The sequence below is a fragment of the Schistocerca gregaria genome, chromosome 1 (assembly GCF_023897955.1).
Source record: "Schistocerca gregaria isolate iqSchGreg1 chromosome 1, iqSchGreg1.2, whole genome shotgun sequence".
NCBI lineage: Eukaryota > Metazoa > Arthropoda > Insecta > Orthoptera > Acrididae > Schistocerca > Schistocerca gregaria.
This window is the reverse complement of record NC_064920.1, coordinates 847,214,998-847,237,778: the sequence shown is the minus strand read 5'-3', so window position 1 is coordinate 847,237,778 and position 22,781 is coordinate 847,214,998. Positions and strand designations below refer to the sequence as shown.

Here is a 22,781-nt window from a genome sequence, read left to right as displayed (position 1 = left end):
CCACGAAGATGACGTGCTACAGAAGCGAAATTTAACCGACAAGAAGAAGATGCTGTGATATGCAAATGATTAGCTTTTCAGAGCATTCACACAACGTTGGCGCCGTTGGCGACACCTACAACGTGCTAACATGAGGGAAGTTTCCAACCGATTTCTCATACACAAACAGCAGTTGACCGGCGTTGCCTAGTGAAATGTTGTTGTGATGCCTCGTGTAAGGACGAGAAATGCGTACCATCACGTTTCCGACTTTGATAAAGGTCGGATTGCAGCCTATCGTGATTGCGGTTTGTCGTATCGCGACATTGCTGCTCGCGTTGGTCGAGATCCAATGACTGTTAGCAGAATATGGAATAGGTGGGTTCAGGAGGGTAATACGGAACATCGTGCTAGGCTCAATACCATTTCTTCCAAATCCATCAGAAACAAACGCAAAATAATTTTATTTAAAAAAGCGGATAAAGTGCCACTAGAAGCCTTCCTAAAAGACAATTTCCATTCCTTCCGAACTGACTATGCGAATGTAGACGAGATATGGCTCAAATTCAAAGATATAGTAGCAACAGCAATTGAGATATTCATACCTCATAAATTGGTAAGAGATGTAACGGATCCCCCGTGGTACACAAAAAAGGTCCGAACGCTGTTGCAGAGGCAACGGAAAAAGCATGCGAAGTTCAGAAGAACGCGAAATCCCGAAGATGGGCTAAAATTTACAGATGCGCGAAATTTGGCACGTACTTCGATGCGAAATGCCTTTAATAGGTTCCACAACGAAACATTGTCTCGAAATTTGGTAGAAAATCCGAAGAAATTCTGGTCGTATGTAAAGTACACAAGCGGCAAGACGCAGTCAATGGCTTTGCTGCGCAGTGCCGATGGTACTGTTATCGACGACTGTGCCGCTAAAGCGGAGTTATTGAACGCAGTTTTCCGAAATTCCTTCACCAGGGAAGACGAATGGAATATTCCAGAATTTGAAACACGAACATCTGCTAGCATGAGTTTCTTAGAAGTAGATACCTTAGGGGTTGCGAAGCAACTCAAATCGCTTGATACGGGCAAGTCTTCAGGTCCAGATTGTATACCGATTAGGTTCCTTTCAGATTACGCTGATACTATAGCTCCCTACTTAGCACTCATATACAACCGCTCATATACAACCGCTCGCTCACCGATAGATCTGTACCTACAGATTGGAAAATTGCGCAGGTCGCACCAGTGTTCAAGAAGGGTAGTAGGAGTAATCCATTTAACTACAGACCTATATCATTGACGTCGGTTTGCAGTAGGGTTTTGGAGCATATACTGTATTCAAACATTATGAATCACCTCGAAGGGAACGATCTATTGACACGTAATCAGCATGGCTTCAGAAAACATCGCTCTTGTGCAACGCAGCTAGCTCTTTATTCGCACGAAGTAATGGCCGCTATCGACAGGGGATCTCAAGTTGATTCCGTATTTCTAGATTTCCGGAAAGCTTTTGACACCGTTCCTCACAAGTGACTTCTAATCAAGCTGCGGAGCTATGGGGTATCGTCTCAGTTGTGCGACTGGATTCGTGATTTCCTGTCAGGAAGGTCGCAGTTCGTAGTAATAGACGGCAAATCATCGAGTAAAACTGAAGTGATATCAGGTGTTCCCCAGGGAAGCGTCCTGGGACCTCTACTGTTCCTGATCTATATAAATGACCTGGGTGACAATCTGAGCAGTTCTCTTAGACTGTTCGCAGATGATGCTGTAATTTACCGTCTAGTAAGGTCATCCGAAGACCAGTATCAGCTGCAAAGCGATTTAGAAAAGATTGCTGTATGGTGTGTCAGGTGGCAGTTGACGCTAAATAACGAAAAGTGTGAGATGATCCACATGAGTTCCAAAAGAAATCCGTTGGAATTCGATTACTCGATAAATAGTACAATTCTCAAGGCTGTCAATTCAACTAAGTACCTGGGTGTTAAAATTACGAACAACTTCAGTTGGAAGGACCACATAGATAATATTGTCGGGAAGGCGAGCCAAAGGTTGCGTTTCATTGGCAGGACAGTTAGAAGATGCAACAAGTCCACTAAAGAGACAGCTTACACTACACTCGTTCGTCCTCTGTTAGAATATTGCTGCGCGGTGTGGGATCCTTACCAGGTGTGATTCACGGAGGACATCGAAAGGGTGCAAAAAAGGGCAGCTCGTTTTGTATTATCACGTAATAGAAGAGAGAGTGTGGCAGATATATACGCGAGTTGGGATGGAAGTCATTAAAGCAAAGACGTTTTTCGTCACGGCGGGATCTATTTACCAAATTTCAAGTCACCAACTTTCTCTTCGGAACGAAAAAAATGGTTCAAATGGCTCTGAGCACTATGGGACTCAACTGCTGTGGTCATTAGTCCCCTAGAACTTAGAACTACTTAAACCTAACTAACCTAAGGACATCACACACATCCATGCCCGAGGCAGGATTCGAACCTGCGACCGTAGCAGCCGCACGGTTCCGGACTGCGCGCCTAGAACCGCGAGACCACCGCGGCCGGCTCTTCGGAACGCAAAAATATTTTGTTGAGCCCAACCTACATAGGTAGGAATGATCATCAAAATAAAATAAGAGAAATCAGAGCTCGAACAGAAAGGTTTAGGTGTTCGTTTTTCCCGCTCGCTGTTCGGGAGTGTAATAGTAGAGAGATAGTATGATTGTGGTTCGATGATCCCTCTGCCAAGCACTTAAATGTGAATTGCAGAGTAGTCATGTAGATGTAGATCCCAACGACCTCGTATCACTAGCAGTCGAGATGACAGGCATCTTATCCGCATGGCTGTAAGGGATCGTGCAGCCACGTCTTGATCCCTGAGTCATCAGATGGGACGTTTGCAAGACAACGACCATCTGCACGAACAGTTCGACGACGTTTGCAGCAGCATGGACTATCAGCCCGGAGACCATGGCTGCGGTTACCCTTGACGCTGCATCACAGACAGGAGTGCCTGCAATGGTGTACTCAACGACGAACCTGGGTGCACGAATGGCAAAACGTCATTTTTTCGGATGAATCCAAGTTCTATTTACAGCATCATGATGGAGGCATCCGTGATTGGCGACATCGTGGAAGCGCGCATTCGTCATCGCGGTGAACGCAGATTGGAAGCGTGTATTCGTCATCGCTATACTGGCGTATCACCCGGCGTGATGGTATGGGATGCCATTGGTTACACGTCTCGATCACCTCTTGTTCGCACTGATGGCACTTTGAACAGTGGACGTTACATTTCAGATGTGTTACGACCCGTGGCTCTACCCTTCATTCGATCCCTGCGAAACCCTACATTTCAGCGGGATAATGCACGACCGCACGTTGCAGGTCCTGTACGGGCCTTTCTGGATGTAGAAAATGTTCGACTGCTGCCCTGGCCAGCATGTTCTCTGGATCTCTCACCAATTGAAAACGTCTGGTTAATGGTGGCCGATCAACTGGCTCGTCACAATACGCCAGTCACTGCCCTTGATGAACTGTGGTATCGTGTTGAAGCTGCATGAGCAGCTGTACGTGTACGCGCCATCCAAGCTATGTTTGACTCAATACCCAGGGATATCAAGGCCGTTATTACGGCCAGAGGTGGTTGTTCTTGGTACTGATTTCTCATGATCTATGCACCCAAATTGGGTGAAAATGTAATCACATGTCGGTTCTAGTACAATATATTTGTCCAATGAATACCCATTTATCATCTGCATTTCTTCTTGGTGTATGACCAGTAGTGTACGTTTGATGAAGTAGTGTGCGCGGCTAGGCAGAGCTTACCTCCTCGGGCGTGATGTCGGCGAGCGGGTTGATGGCCTTGATGGCGAGCACGGTGATGGGCGCCACCCGCAGGTTGCGGTGCGCGTCTCGCGCCGTCTCCACCATCACCTGCGAGGCGCGCCGCGCCGCGTTTGCCGCCAGCCGTGGTACGCTGCGGGCCGTGTCCCCTGCGCACCGCACCGACCGCTCTACACCCAGCCCCACACTTCCGCTAGGGGAATCGCAACCACAACCACTTCCACAGTTTGCTCACCTTTCGCGCTGTTCTAGTAGATACCGGGTGATCAAAAAGTCAGTATATATTTGAAAACTTAATAAACCACGGAATAATGTAGATAGAGAGGTAAAATTGACACACATGATTGGAATGACTTGGGGTTTTATTAGAACAAATAAAACAAAGTTCACAAAATGTCCGACAGATGGCGCCGGACAGCAAAACGTCAGTGACTGCGGACGACAATCGTGTAAAAAAGGAGCTGTAATGAGAGAGAGAATCAGATGCACCAGCAGTCGCAGCATGTTGACGTTACCTGAAAAGGTGCTTTTAGTGAAGCTGTATTATCAGAATGGGGAATGTGCTAGTTCAGCGTTATGATCCTATCGCAGTAGGAAGGAGATTCGAACGGGTAAAGGTCCGTTGACAAATGCAGCTGTGGCGGGGAATGATTTCGAAGTTCGAAGCCACGGTTTGTTTAGACGATAGACCCCGTAGTTACCGACCGAGCACAAGGCGTAATGCTGCTGAGACAGTTCAGGAAGAAATGGATACTCTAGCGGGTTCGTCTATAGACGGGGAAGCCAGCGTTCGTGCAGTCGCACGTCGCAGCGGCATTCCATACACTACTGTTTGGTTGGCACTTAGGCGTACCCTCCGATGCTATCCTTACAAAATCCATCGGCATCATGAACTGTTACCTGGCGCCTTAGTGAAGCGGAGGGCATTTGCAGTGTGGGCGTTTCAGAAGATGGCGGAAGATGATGATTGGTTAAGTAACGTGTTGTGGACCGGCGAATCTCATTTCACGCTCCGACGGTCTGTCAACGCCCACAACTGCAGAATTTGGGCTACCGAAAATCCTAGAACTGTCGTGGAAACTCCATTACGACGAGAAAGTCAAGGTATGGGTTAGATTACCACATCTACCGTTTTCGGGCCTTTTTTCTTCGAGGAAATGCGTGACTCTGGTTTTGTAACTGCTACCGTGACGGGTGAGAGGTACGCCGATATGTTACAGAATCGCATCATCGCCAGCCTGGCTGATGAACACCTGCTGGAACGTACGATGTTTATGCAGGATGGCGCTCCACCCCATATTGCTAGACGCGTGAAAGATCTCTTGCGCGCGTCGTTTGGTAATGATCGTGTGCTCAGCTGACACTTTCGTCATGCTTGGCCTCCCAGGTCCCCAGACCGCAGTCCGCGCGATTATTGGCTTTGGGGTTACCTGAGGTCGAAATTGTATCGTGATCGCCAGACATCTCTAGGGATGCTGAAAGACAACATCCGACGCCAATGCCTCACCATAACTCTGGACATGCTTTACAGTGCTGTTCACAACAGTATTCCTCGACTACAGCTATTATTGAGGAATGACGGTGGACACATTGAGCATTTCCTGTAAAGAACATCACCTTTGTTTTGTCTTACTTTGTTATGCTAATTATTGCTATTCTGATCAGATGAAGCGCATTCTGTCGGACATTTTTTAAACTTTTGTATTTTTTTGGTTCTAATAAAACCCCATGTCATTCCAAGTATGTGTGTCAATTTGTACCTCTCTATCTACATTATTTCGTGATTTACTCAGTTTTCAAATTTATACTGACTTTTTGATCACCAGGTACTTACATTGACGCGACAATAGTCATGGGGCAGCGGTATGCACAACTACAGATAGCGGTAGTGTCTTGTACACAAGGTATAAAAGGCAGAGCATTGGCGAAGCTGTAATTTGCACTCGCGTGATTGATATGAAAAGGGTTCCAAAGGGATTATGGTCGATCGACGGGAACTAACAGATTTTGAAAGCGGAACTGTAGTTGGAACTAGACCCATGCGACATTCCATTTCGGAAATAGTTAGGGAATTCGGTATACCGAGATCCACAGTGTCAAGAGTGTGCCGAGAAGGCATTACCTTTCACCACAAAAATGGCTCTGAGCTCTATGGGACTTAATATCTATGGTCATCAGTCTCCTAGAACTTAGAACTACTTAAACCTAACTAACCTAAGGACACCACACACATCCATGCCTGAGGCAGGATTCGAACCTGCGATCTTAGCGGTCGCGCGGTTCCAGACTGTAGCGCCTAGAACCGCTCGGCCACCACGGCCGGCCCTCTCACCACAGAACGACCGAGAGCAGCACAATTTGCGTAGAATTGTCAGTGCTAACAGAAAAGCAACACTGCGTGAAATAACCGCGGAAGTCAATGAGGATGTACGACGAACGTATCCGGCAAGAGAGTGCAGCGAAATTTGGCGTTTATAGGCGATGGCAGCACAAGACCGACGGGAGTGCTTTGCTAACAGTACGACATCGCCTGCAGCACTATATAGGTTGGACTGTACACGACTGGAAAACCGTGGCCCTGTCAGACGAGTCCCCACTTTACTTGGTAAGAACTGAAGGCATGTGCATACTGGTGGTGACTCCATAATGGTGTAGGCTGTGTTTACATGGAACAAATTGGGTCCTCTGGCCCAAGTGAACGGATCATTGATTGGAAATTGTTATGTTCGGCTACTTGGAGACCATTTACAGCCATTCACGAACTTCATTTTGCCAACAACGATGGAATTTTTATGGATGACAATGCGCCATGTCACCAGCCCACAATTGTTCACCATTCGTTTGAAGAACATTTTGGATAGTTAGAGTCAATTGTTTGGCCACCCAGATCGTCAACAGGAATCCCGTCGAACATTATGGGACTTAACTGAGAGGTCAGTTCATGCAAAAATACTGCACCGGCATCCCTTTCGCAATTATGGATGGCTAAGAGGCAACATGGCTCAATATTTCTGCAGGGGACTTCCAGCGACTTGCAGAGTCGATATCGCGTCGAGCTGCTCCACTACGCCGATCAGAAGGACGTCCGACAAGATATTAGGAAAATTAGAATTATATTAATACCTTCAGCTGCTAACGGGCGTTGACGTACATCAGCGGGGACAGGTGAAAATGTGTGCCTCGACCTTTTTTTATTACAGAGTGTACCTTACCTTCTGACCGAACACGCTGAGCTACCGTGCCGGCACCCATCTGAGCCACCGAGGTCACAGAGGATAGCGCGACTGCAGGGACTATCTCGCGCACGTCTCCCGCGAGACCCACATTCTCACCTTGTATGTCCACACACTACAATCGTAGTGTCCCACCCTAACACACTCATTACTTGTGGAAGACATTCTTACCAAGTCCCATAAGTGTTTGGGTAACATGTGTGCATCCGCACAGAAGAAGATCGTGGCCGATATTGCCAGAACTATATAAGTATATAGATATTAGGAAGTACACCATGACTTTTGTCAACTCTGTGAGGACATAACAAATGCTGCTCTACTACGAAGCACTTCTCAAACGTTTCCAAGAAACTGGGGTTCAAAATTTTATGAGCCTATTGAAGTTTATCTGAGAGAGCAAGCAGCTGATTAGCTGCATTAACGTAGTAGGAGCTCGAATCTCGTCACTTTTTTTTAGTGTTTCACCAACAACGAATCATATTTCTTCGGAAAGGAAGATTTCCAGAAGGCGTATGACATTGTTCCTCACAAGAGACTTCCAATGAAATTGCGTGACTAAGGAGTATCGTCTCAGTTGCGCAACTGGATTTGTAATTTCCTGTCAGAAAGGTCACATTACGTATTAATCGATGGATAGGCATCGAGTAAAATAGTGATATCTTGCATTCCCTCTGTTGTTCTTGATCTATATAAATGCTTTAGGAACAATCTGAGCAGCCCTTTTAGATTGTTTGCAGATGTTGCTGTCGTTTATCGGCTAGTAAAGACATGACAAGATCGAAACCAATTGCAAAATGACAGATACAACATCTGTATGGTGCGAAAAGTGGCAATTGACTACAAATAAGGAAAAGTATGAGGTCACTCACATGATTACTGAAAGAAATCGTTAAATTTCGGTCGCCCGATAAATTACACAAAGCTAAAGGGTGATAGTTCAACTATATACCTAGGAATTACAATTACTAACAACTTAAATTGAATCGATCACATAGATAATGATATGGGGAAAGCAAAGCACTGACAGAACACTTAGAAGATGCGAATAATCCGCAAAAGAGACTGCCTACAATACGTTTGTCTATTCTCTGCTAGAGTACTGCTCTGCGGTACATGGCCCTCACCAGATGAGATTGACGGAGGACATCGGAAAAGTCCAATGAAGGGCAGTTCGTTGTTATAAACGCGAAATAGTGGATAGTGTGTTACGGACTATTAAGCGAGTCGGAATGGCAACCATTACCAACACAGAGTTTTTCGTTGCGGCGAGATGTTTCCACGAAATTTCAATCACCAACTTTCGCCTCTGAAAGAGAAAATATTTTATTTTTGCCAGTGTACATAGGGAGAAATGTTCATCGTAGTAAAATAAGGCAAATCACAGCTTGTATGGAAAGAATGAGGTGTTCACTTTCCCACCCGGTGTTCGAAAGTGGAACGGTAGAGAAAAAGTCTGAGGGAAGCTCGACGAAGGCTCTGCCAGGCACTGAAGTGTGAATTACAGAAAACTTATGTAGAGGTAGATGTAGATGAACACTGATATTGATAACGCAATGCATATTTTCACCACATAGTCAAAAATTCTCGGTGGCCGTCGCAGAGTGCAGCTTCATCATTGCGGGACCAAAGACACATACTCCGTCCAAAATCTTCCGAGATTGATTTTTTTCCTGGCGTAAAGCAACGTCAGCGCAGTAACTACAGTGTCACCTTGAACTAAAAACTGTAAACAATAGATGTGCTTTCGGCTAGATAGTTGTGAGCAGGCAGTGTCAAGCAGTAGATGTGCGACCGTAGTGTGTCAATGTTGTGTCACAAATTGCAGTGGAGCAACGAACTTAACACCTCTAAATAAAGTGTTCAAGTCCTCTCCAGAATTAAATTTCCTGGCAGATTAAAACTGTGTGCTGGACAGAGGATCGAATTTGGGATCTTTGCCTTTCGCGGACAAGACCTCTACCGACTGAGCTATCCAACCACTCAGGCAAGCTCTCAGTAAAACGCTCAGTCAAGAGCATCCAAGCAGTCAGGCAGCAGAGCACTTTCCCACGAAAGGCAAAGGTCTCAGTTTCGAGTCCCTGTCCATCACACAGCTTTATCTACCAGGTAGTTTCAAGTCATCGCACACGCCGCTGCAGAGTCAAAGTTCAGTCAGTTCTCCACAATGTTATGAAGAAAATAAAAATGTGTGCAGTTTGTCTTGCACACCTTGACTCCTGAACAAAAGCAAAGAAGTGTGGACGCCTGCCGGCACTTGACTGAAATGCTTCATCATGGGTGATGACACTTATTAATACGAACCTAGCATGAAACATCAAGGTACAGACTAGGTCTCTGATGGTTCGCCAAGACCGAAGAAGGTACGAATGTGGAGCTCGAGTTGAACAACATCCAAAAGACAGACTTTTCTGAGAGTTTCACATGGATGTATAAACGTTGTGTGCGTTTTATTGAAGTGGACGGAGACTGTGTAGAACTCATAAACCATTAAAACTACCATATTAGTTTTTCTCGATTGTTTATTAATCCAGTCTCCAAAACTTTTTGGACTGACGGGATATCAGCTCGTAAAGTTTCTATTACCCTTAACTCCCTAATGCTGGATCAGTTGACAGCTCCGGTACTCACACCTATATTGAAATACGCATCAGAAACTATTACTGAACGGTCATTCTTTTTAAATGTTAACGCTGTGTGTTTCCCTATATTATTATTAAAATAAAATGTTCGTGTCAGGAATTGGTCTTCATCACACGTACTTGGTGCATGTCTGTACAATATTTTTCATGCTTTTATGATACATACGACCCAAACGCAATCCGCCTACCAACGACGAGGATGAAGTGAAAGTGTAATGACTTCATTACGACTATTAACGTTCCTTTCAGAAGAAACATGATTCGTTGTAGTGATATAAGTGTTTGATGGAACATTAGCTAAAAGGGACGAAGCCCGAACGCAGTACAGGTAGAATTGTAGTCTATTGCCTTACCTGAGTGCACTAACAACGCTGCCCGGAGGTGTTAAAACTTTGAATCTCGGTTTCTAGAAAATAGTTGAGCAGCGCATCGTACCAGAGCGTATAAATGCGTACTACAACGATGCGAAATGGGTGATTTGTCGCGTGTATGACTCCCTTGTGAGTCGTGGCGGAGAACACATATAAGACAAATATTGCTAGCAACGCTTGAGGAAGACTACTATCCGAGTGGATAGAAGATAGAGTCCTGTCAACTGCGTGATCATTATGGGTGCGGCTTTAGCTCGGAAATGGGATGTTCTCTTTTCAAAGGAACGTTCTCCTTAATCAATTTAGGAAATACCACATCTCGATTCCCGAACAAGGCTCTGAACGACGATCCTCCTCGCTGCACCATCTCGCATGGTCTCAGGTGTAGGGATATTGCGCAGAACTGAAGTCGTCTAATTGACTGGGTAATTGTGATCGTTGTGAAGAAACCGTACTTCATTCACCTGAAGTAATATAAGAAACACTGAATGGGAGTCAGCAGGTGAGAATTTACGTAGGTAACTGAATATCTCTATGGTTGTATGGTTGGGACTTCCATTGATGTCCTTCGCCTGTCAGTGCATCAGTTAGTACAAGTAATTATGTTTCCTTGCATCACCTTCTCGTTTTTCCTGTCTTCTCATTCTTCTACTGTCCGTTCTTGCTGAACGTCTGCTGCAGTAAGTCAGAACACAACCTTTTTTTTTTACAAGCGTCTTCCCCTGATTCCTCGCGCCGAGTATTGAAGAGCAATTCTGATTTATTGGCATTTGGTGTCTATATCACGCAGCCAGCGCCGTCTTACGTTAGTATTACGTCTCATGATACAGCAAATTCGTGTATGTACATACATAGCATACAGTGGCTAATAATTACATGCTTAAGTTACAAGCTTTTAAAACGTCGGTGATTCTTTTCTACGTTCTTAAATATCCTGATGGGAGGATGGTGGTGAAATTAGTGCAGACTTTGTGCTTCAGTTTGCGTAGTCTTTTCCACACTTGTTGATCCCCATATCACTCACACGAATGTCAGATGATTTCAGCCATCTTCTAGTGTTGAGTCGCTGTTGCACGAACAAATTTGGATGTGTCTGACGCAGATCACGTAGGGTGACTTGGGAAGTTTTGGAAAAGCGATTACCATTGACGTATGTCCATTTCGTTAACCACGATCTTCTGACAGCAGCAGGTTAGGCATTTTAGTAATGGTGATCGCTCTGCCGTCTTCAGAATGCCAAATGTTATTCAGTCATTGTTATGAATAGTACACATTCCTCTGAAGTACAGTGTTTTTACTGAATGTGCTAATTAGATTACCTGGCGGAATACCTTCGCCTTTGATCAAAAGATAAATAAATGGCAACTTGCAAGAAACACCATAGTTCATTTAAGCGTGTTCAGCGCGATATGAATTAGAGCGGGACACGTGAAGATAGCAGTGTGATGCCGAAATGCTCCATGCCAAACTATTTTTGGGAATAATAGTGACCGAAGGACAAAATATGTATTGTTTTGTAAATTTCTTCGGTTGCCACAGACTACAATCCTTTCCATAGTATTATAAACAAATGATAAATTTATTATCGGATGATCTCATTACGAAATGTAAAACGTTAATTATAATGTATTCCTTAAGGATGAAGAGAGTAGAAGATTATCACAAGCTTAGAACAGAAAATGACAAATCTCTTCCCTGAAAATAGAAAAACAGAGGGAGAGAAAAACGGAGGACGGAGAAAGATAGCTTCAGGAAAAGACTGTCAACAAACTGAGAGTTTAGAAAGAGAACAAGTAAAAAGCAGACAGCTTTGCAGTTCGGTACTGTACTTAGCAGAACAAGAATTAATGAAAAAAATAGAAGGAAAGCAGGGAAATCTTCGTGGGGAAAAACTAAAAAAAGTAAACTACGAGGCACGAAAGAACCGAAGAAATAGTACTCCTGGGTAAGCAAAATGAGTACAGAAGGGAGGAAAGGAGAAGAAGTTTAGTATTAGGTTTACAACTTTGCTTCCGCCGTTTTTTCCTGAAGTTCGAGGCCTTACTGTGAAAAACTTACAAAAAAATACAGTTAAAATCGCTGACAATCGCTGGGCACTACTTTATACCGTCTTGTGGGCTGTATACGAATCCAACAGCGGAAGAACTCCGCGTCTTTTGAGAAGATCCATGAACCGATCAAATTTTAAAACTTTATGTCTGACCGGAAGTGCTGGTCAGCTAGGCAGTGTGCCACTGATTGAGAAAGCTGGTAGGCAGAGGGAGCAATGTCTGGAGAATACGACGGGTGGGGGTAAATATTGCGAACGTTTGTCTTTCAGTGCTCGGATCAAACCAATCAACTGCTGTCGATAATGATCTACTGCGATTACTTCTCTCGGTTCCAGTAGCTTCAAGAACGTTCTCTCGTCCACCGCTATACAGGCCACCGACGTTAAAATCGCCGTTCTTGAAGCATTGCAACTATTTTCTGCACGTTATTTCACTAATAGGTGCCTCCCATAGGTCTTAACCAGAATTTTATGAGCCTCATGTATTTTGATTAAAATTTAGTCATTGTCCTAACCTAATTTCAACGTTTTCATTGCAGACAAAGCCAATCCTACAGATGAGGAATTATAAGAATATATGATTGTAATTGCTGTGTCTAACGATGCTGCAATTTTTCACTTGAAAATCATTACAAAGTACGCCCGGAGGTCGTGCACTTAGTGCATATTACCATCTATGGGACTATGAGAAAGTGCGGATCAGTGGCACAGAGAACTGGCTTTAGCGCCATGACCACAGAATCGAGTGCACTCACTACACGAGTGTGGCAAGAAGATTAGACAAAGGTCCTTCCAGAAGGACCACATTGCGAGAGGATTGTAGGACTGTTCGACTGGCTTCTTGAACAGAAGGATGACAACAGAGGCAGTGGTTACAGTCAAAGCGTCACTACGAACCGTAGCGATAGGATTACTGGAAGCTGGATTGAGAACTAGACTTGCTGTCTGACGTTTACCGCTGGCAGCATACAACAAATAATGTAGGTCTACATGGACTGGAGCCAGAGTCAGCTTGGACATTGAGTAAGGTACTGTGGTGTTCAGCGATGAGTCTTTCTTCTGTCTGTGGCGGTTAGATCTACGTTACCGTATTCATATACTACCTGGAGTCGCAGGAAGTAACACTTCTCGAGAAGTCTTAGTATCATGACGTGATGAACCATTTGAAATGATAAGAGGACTGATTTGGTAAAAGCTGAATGGAGGCAGAATGATCTCCAGCATGTGGCAAAAACACTGACATCATACCCCTCACTACATATTCCGGCAGAACCACACACTGCAGTTCACATCTCAAACGCATTTAGGAGTGTAGGAATCCTTGACTGGCTTTCGTGTCCCGTGATTTGTCAGCCATCGAGCATGTCTGGGATGCGATGGGAAGACGTATACTTTCACACCACTCACCACCCGGCGAGCTTCGTGAACTGGCACAGCATGCGTTTGGAGGGTGGCAAGAAATTCCTCAAGATGACATTCGGAAGCTCTTTGCTTTCAAACTGGAATGAATATAAAACTGTATTCGTGTGCAAAAACGCCATTTGTGATTGATGAGAAGCATCAGTTTAATAGTGTGATACTTGTTATGTGATGAACTTTGATAAATATGGGACTGGTGCTACACGGTTAACAGTTTCTATTCCCATCAGTACACTTCCTGAACTTACGTCATGTGTTGGAGGATTGAAAGAAAATGTTTAAGGCAAGATATGAAGTGAAATACGAACTTAAATACTGTCGACTCTCATTAATATGACCACCTGAATGAGATTTTCACTCTGCAGCGGAGTGTGCGCTGATATGAAACTTTCTGGCAGATTAAAACTGTGTGCCGGACCGAGACTCGCACTCGGTACCTTTGCCTTTCGCGGGCAAGTGCTCTACCAACTGAGCTACCCAAGCACGACTCATGCCCTGTCCTCACAGCTTTACATCTGCCAGTACCTCGTCTCCTACCTTACAAACTTTACAGAAGCTCTCCTGCGAACCTTCTGTAAAGCTTCTGTAAAGTTGGTAGAGCACTTGCTCGCGAAAGGCGAAGGTCCCGAGTTCGAGTCTCGGTCCGGCACACAGTTTTAATCTGCCAGGAAGTTGAATATGACCACCTGCTAATATCCAGAGTAGCCATTAAATGACATGAAGCTCGTTGCTGTTTGAGAGGAAATGTTTATGTGCTGATACTGGATCTCACACTCTCCCTTGTCTCACTCGTCGTCAGCAGCAACTGAAATACCTACTCCACCCACGCACACCGCATTTTAGGTGTTATATCCAGAAGGTAGTCATAAAGATGTGACTCGACAGCATATGTGTCCTTAAAGTAGGTACAGTTAGGTAAAACACAACATAATAGAGTGCAGTAGGACTCACCGGCCATCGCTGCCCAGTCGGTGACAGAGGTTAGTATGCGAGGCTGTGACGGTGGTGCCTCCTGCAGCAAGGGCACGGCCTCTGGCTCCGGTTCGGGCTCTGGCTGAGGCTCTGGTTCCTCGGATGGCGCCTCCTCCTCGTCAGGTGGCTCCTCCTCCGCCGCCCCCACTACCTCCTCCTCAGATGAGGACTCTCGCTCTGCCCATTGGTCTTCGCTAGAAGCCTGCTCTACCTCCTGCTCCTCACCCAGCATTTCCTCCTCGCGTGGCTCCTCCGTCACCTCCTGTTCCACAGGCGGTGTCTCCGCCATATCTTCCTGCTCCTCGAGTGGGAGCTCCTCCGCTTCAGGTACACCTACCACCTCCTCGTCTTCTGGCACCTGGTCTTGTGGCGCCTCTTGATCTTGAACCATCTCCTCCTCTCCTGCCACTTCCCGGGTTTGCTGCCCCTCCTGGTCTTCTGCAACCTCCTGGCCTTCTGCAACCTCCTGGCCTTCTGCAACCTCCTGGCCTTCTGCAGCCTCCTGGTCTTCTGCAACCTCCTGGTCTTGTGTCACCTCCTGAGCTTCTGTCACCTCCTGACCTTCTGCCACCTCCTGGTCTTCTGCCGCCACCTGATCTTCAGCTGCGACAGCTTCCCCCTCCTGGGCAGGCACCTCTTCTACTGCCAGATCTTCCGTATCTAGCTGCTGCTCTTCAGATTCCCCTTCCGACGCGGATTCGCTGGCCTCCTCGTCGGCTGCCTTACACGTCTTGTCGTCGTCCGAGCTGCAGCAGATACACTTCACCGATCCAATGTCCGGGCACGTACATCCTTTAGAGGGGGCCACCAACGTCACCCTTGCAACCAAACACGCGTCCCATTGCTCAGTTGGTGCATGGGCTCTAGCAAATGAGTTAGCGACAGCAGCACTTGATAGCGGGATCATTGGCTGCCATTCTTAACCTATGTTTGCATAATTATTCTTGTTCTTGGAGAGTTATAAAAGCTAGAACATTTGCAGGAATGTGGATTTCTAGACAGAATATGAGTTATTACGGTTGCGGTAGAAATATGAAACTTTATTTTATGTATGTTATCTGGAGGACCCTGTAATTGTGGAAATTACCCCCCCCCCCCCAGAATGAATAGGCTGAATGAATGTAAATTCAAGTGAAGTGTGGAGCAGTGTATCAGTAATAATTCATTAAGACTGCCTGTAGATCTAGCTACACGTTCACTTGTGTAATTGACCTCAATGCCACTGAGGGATCTAACGAACTAGAAACTTGAAACCAAATGTTACTAGGCCTCATCGACGTCAGTTAATCATCAGGTGGGTGAGTTAGAACTGGGTGGACTGGTTTTGGTAAACCTGACATTTCAGTTGCTGTGGTAATGAGGCGTCTGTGCAGCACTGTTGGTACCGTGCTGAATGGCAAAATATACTATTTTTGGAATACTATGGCTTCAACTTGCCCTAAAATGATGACCATCAACGTGTTGTCCGGTACGGTAATGACCGCAATCTGAGAATAAGCGCTGTTCCATGGCTTAGCAGTCATATGTCACGTGCGATGATCAGGGACATAATTGCCATGTACCTAATCCGTGGGATGAAATTCATTTCAGTCACATATGTCCCTCTTGCTGCTGTAATTTTCACAAGCACTGGTGTATAAAGTTGGTAAAATAAACTACAACTCGCCACAGTTTAGTTGACTCAACGATCTGTATGTGCGTAATCAGTTTCTGTCTAATTTATTCTTTGGACTTACATTTACCTTACAAACCATATGTTATTTTTTATGTGTTATAAATAAATTAATGGTTTACACAAAAATACGTTAAGTATATTGAAAAAGTTTCCGACTGAATAAAATAGTCGGAATGTTACTGTGATCCACGTTTACTTGTGAGATGATGGGTACCTCAGATCTATACATATTTTTTTTTTGCATTTCTAGACACCTGCTTGAATATATATATGTATTTCTTAAAAGGAAATATACGGAAAAATTATATATATATATATTTAAGACCATGTCTGAACTTGAGTAGTCGTGATTTTTTTCTTTTTCCTTCGTTCTTCCGAAATTATCTTCAAATTCTCGCTGTGTTACCTATTGCTTTCTACCGACCTTCTTTTCCTGGTTATTTTGGACGTGTTTATGTTTATGTTTGTTAATGGTGTTTCTGAGCTTTTCGTGAATGATTACGCTAACCTGTGTGATTCCCACTCCGTTAATGTCTTCTTTTGGTTCAGTATTCAGTAATTCGTTTTGTCATGTTGTTGCTAGTGTTTGTTATCTCGAAGACTTGGCTCGTGAGCCTGTTCTCGTTGACCCTGCGGGTATGTCTATAAAATATCATTCTTCTTATTCTACATGTGTCTGTCATTGTTTCTGTCTGTTTGTAGACATTTTTCTAAAACTTCTTTATCGAAATTCCTTCACGAGAAACTGGTATGAATACTTTCCTGAGAATTTCCCTCTCCTGCTTTCGAAGCTCTCTTAATTTTCTGTGACTATGAGTCACGCTAACTCCTGCAGCGTAGAGCGCTTCCGGTAGAGCTACTGCGTCGTAATGACTTGATTTTGCTTTGAGAGGTATAGATTTTTTTGTTGTAGTGACTTCATGTGAGCTTATATGCTTTTTGTAATTTTGAGGTTCTTTCATTATTGGCTGTTGAGCTCATTCCTGATGGTTGGATGATATCTCCGAAATATTTAAAGTGCGTAATTTGTGACACTTTCCCGCGTCGAGTTACAATGGGGAGATTATCTGCAGGTTTCCTTTCAATGTATTCAATTTTACCACAGGAGATATGGCGGCCAGTTTCCTATGAAATTTGGCTTCTTATCTATTGTTTGTTAGAACAGGGATATCGTCTGCTGATGCCAGACAATTCATGTTGCTTCTGCGAATTGATTTTCCTTATTTCGTTTTCCCAGGTCCTGACATTTCTTGCAGAGCTATGTTGAACAGGAGGGAGGAGAGTCCATGTCCTTGGGGAACACTATTGTTGATTTTAAGAAATACCTCATAAGTTTCTCCCATCAATTTAACTTTGGAAGTTGTATCTGTTAATGTCTGTAGGATAGTTGTCCTTGTTTTCTTGTCGATTCGAAGTTCTTTAATGTATGGAATAACGTTTGCCTATCCATAAAACTACACTCCTGGAAATTGAAATAAGAACACCGTGAATTCATTGTCCCAGGAAGGGGAAACTTTATTGACACATTCCTGGGGTCAGATACATCACATGATCACACTGACAGAACCACAGGCACATAGACACAGGCAACAGAGCATGCACAATGTCGGCACTAGTACAGTGTATATCCACCTTTCACAGCAATGCAGGCTGCTATTCTCCCATGGAGACGATCGTAGAGATGCTGGATGTAGTCCTGTGGAACGGCTTGCCATGCCAATTCCACCTGGCGCCTCAGTTGGACCAGCGTTCGTGCTGGACGTGCAGACCGCGTGAGACGACGCTTCGTCCAGTCCCAAACATGCTCAATGGGGGACAGATCCGGAGATCTTGCTGGCCAGGGTAGTTGACTTACACCTTCTAGAGCACGTTGGGTGGCACGGGATACATGCGGACGTGCATTGTCCTGTTGGAACAGCAAGTTCCCTTGCCGGTCTAGGAATGGTAGAACGATGGGTTCGATGACGGTTTGGATGTACCGTGCACTATTCAGTGTCCCCTCGACGATCACCAGAGGTGTACGGCCAGTGTAGGAGATCGCTCCCCACACCATGATGCCGGGTGTTGGCCCTGTGTGCCTCGGTCGTATGCAGTCCTGATTGTGGCGCTCACCTGCACGGCGCCAAACACGCATACGACCATCATTGGCACCAAGGCAGAAGCGACTCTCATCGCTGAAGACGACACGTCTCCATTCGTCCCTCCATTCACGCCTGTCGCGACACCACTGGGGGCGGGCTGCACGATGTTGGGACGTGAGCGGAAGACGGCCTAACGGTGTGCGGGACCGTAGCCCAGCTTCATGGAGACGGTTGTGAATGGTCCTCGCCGATACCCCAGGAGCAACAGTGTCCTTAATTTGCTGGGAAGTGGCGGTGCGGTCCCCTACGGCACTGCGTAGGATCCTACGGTCTTGGCGTGCATCCGTGCGTCGCTGCGGTCCGGTCCCAGGTGGACGGGCACGTGCACCTTCGGCCGATCACTGGCGACAACATCGATGTACTTTGGAGACCTCACGCCCCACGTGTTGAGCAATTCGGCGGTACGTCCACCCGGCCTCCCGCATGCCCACTATACGCCCTCGCTCAAAGTCCGTCAACTGCACATACGGTTCACGTCCACGCTGTCGCGGCATGCTACCAGTGTTAAAGACTGCGATGGAGCTCCGTATGCCACGGCAAACTGGCTGACACTGACGGCGGCGGTGCACGAATGCTGCGCAGCTAGCGCCAGTCGACGGCCAACACCGCGGTTCCTGGTGTGTCCGCTGTGCCGTGCGTGTGATCATTGCTTGTACAGCCCTCTCGCAGTGTCCGGAGCAAGTATGGTGGGTCTGACACACCGGTGTCAATGTGTTCTTTTTTCCATTGCCAGGAGTGTATAAGCCTTTTCGAAGCAGACAAAAGTTGTCGTAGTATTTCTACATCTTCTTATTTGCAAAATTGTTCTTAGGTTCAATATGTGTTCTACACGAGATAGGCCGTTGCGAAATCCTCTCTGATACTCTCCTGTCAATGGACCTGCTTCTTCTTCCAGACGACTTATCAAGGATTTTGACAGAACTTTGTACACCACAGGGAACAGTGAAATTCCTTTGTAATTATTCAAATCGGTTTTATCTTCTTTTTTGTGAAGAGCAAGGACTAATGTACATTTCCACTTTGAAGGTGTATATACAGAATGTAATAAAACTCTCTTTACAGATTTGAGGAGAGATTCCATATATCAAAACAAGAAAAAATGTCTAGAGCTATGAGGACTTGTTCATCTTCCTACCGTGAAACACATCACTTATATTGCAATCTCTTTGCTGTCTATATTTTGGCAGGAGGTAGCATGGACCAAAAGAAAAAAGAATTGTCGAGCACACATGGACTATAAAATGCATACCTTAAAAGCTGTACGCATTCGTTCGGTGGAACAGATGTGTTTTACAGTAGCGAAGATGAACAAGTACTCATAATTCTTCAGATACGCAATTCGGAGACAAAGTTTACTGGATATTTTCTCTTGTCTTGGGCCATCTACCATCTCCAAAATATGGAAAGCAAAGAGCTTGCAGCAGAAGAGATTCGCTTCACAGAACCCAAGATGAAGTGCCCATAGCTCTTAAGGTACGCAATTTAGAACCCACGTTTACTAGACTTCTTTTCTTGTTTTGGTGTGAGAAATCTGTCCAAAAAGTGTGTAAAGAAAATGTAGTTACACGCTGTACAACACTTTTACACGCAGCTTTTATGTACAATCGAAACAATATATTTTGTTTACAGCTAATCATGAATGGAATTATGTTTATTAAGCGTTTCAACGCCATTTGGAGGCAATTATATATTTCATTTAACGTGACTTCAGTAGTAGCCACAATACAGGATGGTGTATAAGTCGAAAGGCCTTTCTCACAAGACGCTACATTGTGAAGAAAACATTATATATTATTTTAGGGAGTGCTTGTTTTCACAGTACGTGACCTATCCAGAAATATCTGTGTTTTACTATGCATGCTTTAGCACTTTTAATAATTGTTAACAACGTGAAAGGAACAATTACCTAATTTGCCATGAAAACGAGTCACACTGTCTAAACATGCGCCTAGGCCCAATAGTACTTACAAATTCTTTCCACGAAATTACGAGTACAATATTATTTTTAATCATTACAACATGGAACTAGGTTTATGTGTTGGCTTGAGACACAAGTTTTATTTAGCAATGTATTTCATCATTTGACTAATTTACTGGCATATTAAATGTTATTACTAGCGCATGTTCACTGATAAATAGCCATTAAAACCAGTAGTGGCTGCTAAATACGTGGGTGACTTCAAATAAATATTTGGTATCCTTGAACACAAAATTTGAAAATGCTAAAAATATTAAACCTTGAAGACACATACAGTATTATGTTTACAAAAACTATGTCACACTAGTGTATAGCACTCAAGAAATTAGATGTGGTAATATTTCACGCGGAAAATTGAATACGAGAGCGAAATTTTCAAGACAATCCGCCATATTTTCCTGTTGTCGAGTTTTGTGTAGGGAAGACAGAATTTAACAATATTGTTTACACATTGTAAACCCAAATCGCATATAGGGTGTCTACTGTCAGGCGGCACTTTCAGTCGGGGTTGCTGGCAGCGGAGGAAAGAATGTGCATAGGCAGCCGACGGCAATGAGCAATGCAGAGGAGCACGGCGCTGTATATCGGTGTTAAAGCTGCACACGTATGTGTAATGTGCTTCTGAAGTTTTGTATCAGCGAAACAGAAACCGATACCGCTCATACAGCGATGATGATATTTATTACACTACTGGCCATTAAAATTGCTACACCAAGAAGAAATGTAGATGATAAACGGGTATTCATTGGACAAATATATTATACTAGAACTGACATGTGATTAAATTTTTACTCAATTTGGGTGCATAGATCCTGAGAAATCAGTACCCAGAACAACCACCTCTGGCCTTAATAACGGCCTTGATACGCCTAGGCATTGAGTCAAACAGAGCTGGGATGGCGTGTACAGGTACAGCTACCCATGCAGCTTCAACACGATACCACAGTTCATCAAGAGTAGTGACTGGCGTATTGTGACGAGCCAGTTGCTCGGCCACCATTGACCAGACGTTTTCAATTGGTGAGATTTCTGAAAAATGCGCTTGCCAGGGCAACAGTCGAACATTGTCTGTGTCCAGAAAGGCCCGTACAGGACCTGCAACATACGGTCGTGCATTATCCTGCTGAAATGTAGGTTTTCGAAGGGATCGAATGAAGGGTAGAGCCACGGGTCATAACACATCTGAAATGTAACGTCCACTGTTCAAAGCGTCGTCAATGCGAACAAGAGGTGACCGAGACGTGTAACCAATGGCACCCCATACCGTCACGCCGGGTGATACGCCAGTATGGCGATGACGAATACACGCTTTCAATGTGCGTTCACCGCGATGTCACCAAATACGGATGCGACCATCATGATGCTGTAAAAAATGACGTTATGCCATTCGTGCACCCAGGTTCGTCGTTGAGTACACCATCGCAGGCGCTCCTGTGATGCAGCTTCGAAGGTAACCGCAGCCATGGTCTCCGAGCTGACAGTCCATGCTGCTTCAAACGTCGTCGAACTGTTCGTGCTGTTGGTTGTTGCCTTGCAAACGTCCCCATCTGTCGACTCAGGGATCGAGACGTGACTGCAAGATCCTTTATATCCTTGCGGATAAGATGCCTGTCATCTCGACTGCTAGTGGTACGAGGCCGTTGGGATCCAGCACGGCGTTCCGTATTATCCTCCTGAACCCACCTATTCCATATTCCGCTAACAGTCATTGGATCTCGACCAACGCGAGCAGCAATGTCGTGATACGACAAACCGCAATCACGATAGACTGCAATCCGACCTTTATCAAAGTCGGAAACGTGATGGTACGCATTTCTCGTCCTTACACGAGGCATCACAACAACGTTTCACTAGGCAACGCTAGTCAACTGCTGTTTGTGTATGAGAAATCGGTTGGAAACTTCCCTCATGTCACGTTGTAGGTGTCGCCACCGGCGCCAACGTTGTGTGAATGCTCTGAAAAGCTAATCATTTGCATATCACAGCATCTTCTTCCTGTCGGTTAAATTTTGCGTCTGTAGCACGTCATCTTCGTGGTGTAGTAATATTAATGACCAGTAGTGTACTTCGAATCACGTATTAACAAAACGGAACCCCAATCTGCGAGACAAATGCACACAGTAACATTTGGCAGCGAGGAGAAACAACTCTGTAATTTATACCGGTCCCGCCTGTCTACTCCCAGCAAGGCACAACTGAAAGTGCAGACTGAAGAGGATGCACTACTACATTATAGAAGTTATGTTCAAATACTAAATAACAGCAAACTTTCTCGAGTTTCTTGCTTGTCAATTCGCAGTGTGTCTGCGACATTTCAGAAGGCATACTCTCTCATTCCATCTCAAGTCGAAAGATAGGACGAGAGAACATACCTTCCGAAATGTTCCAAACTTCAAACTGACGTAGTAAAATAATCTTAATTAGCAAATAATACAAAATTAAAATTTTTAAAAAGTTATTCATAATCTGCGCCTGCGGTCTTCTGGTCGGA

At 44.9% G+C, this 22,781-nt stretch overlaps 2 protein-coding genes across 2 annotated transcripts in view; one reads left to right on the top strand and one right to left on the bottom strand.

Annotated features, from left to right (window-relative positions):
- The window catches only part of LOC126272636 (uncharacterized), a 354,968-nt gene that overhangs the window by 89,977 nt on the left and 242,210 nt on the right, over positions 1-22,781 (top strand). The gene's annotated exons all lie outside the window — the stretch shown is intronic.
- Positions 1-22,781, bottom strand: part of LOC126272629 (myristoylated alanine-rich C-kinase substrate-like) — a 141,343-nt gene that overhangs the window by 12,938 nt on the left and 105,624 nt on the right. Inside the window, exons 3-4 of the mRNA XM_049975599.1 lie at positions 14,476-15,242; positions 3,795-3,961 (exon numbers count right to left, since the gene is read on the bottom strand). Coding sequence (XP_049831556.1) covers positions 3,795-3,961; positions 14,476-15,242 — 934 coding nt within the window. The remainder of the gene's footprint in view (positions 1-3,794; positions 3,962-14,475; positions 15,243-22,781) is intronic.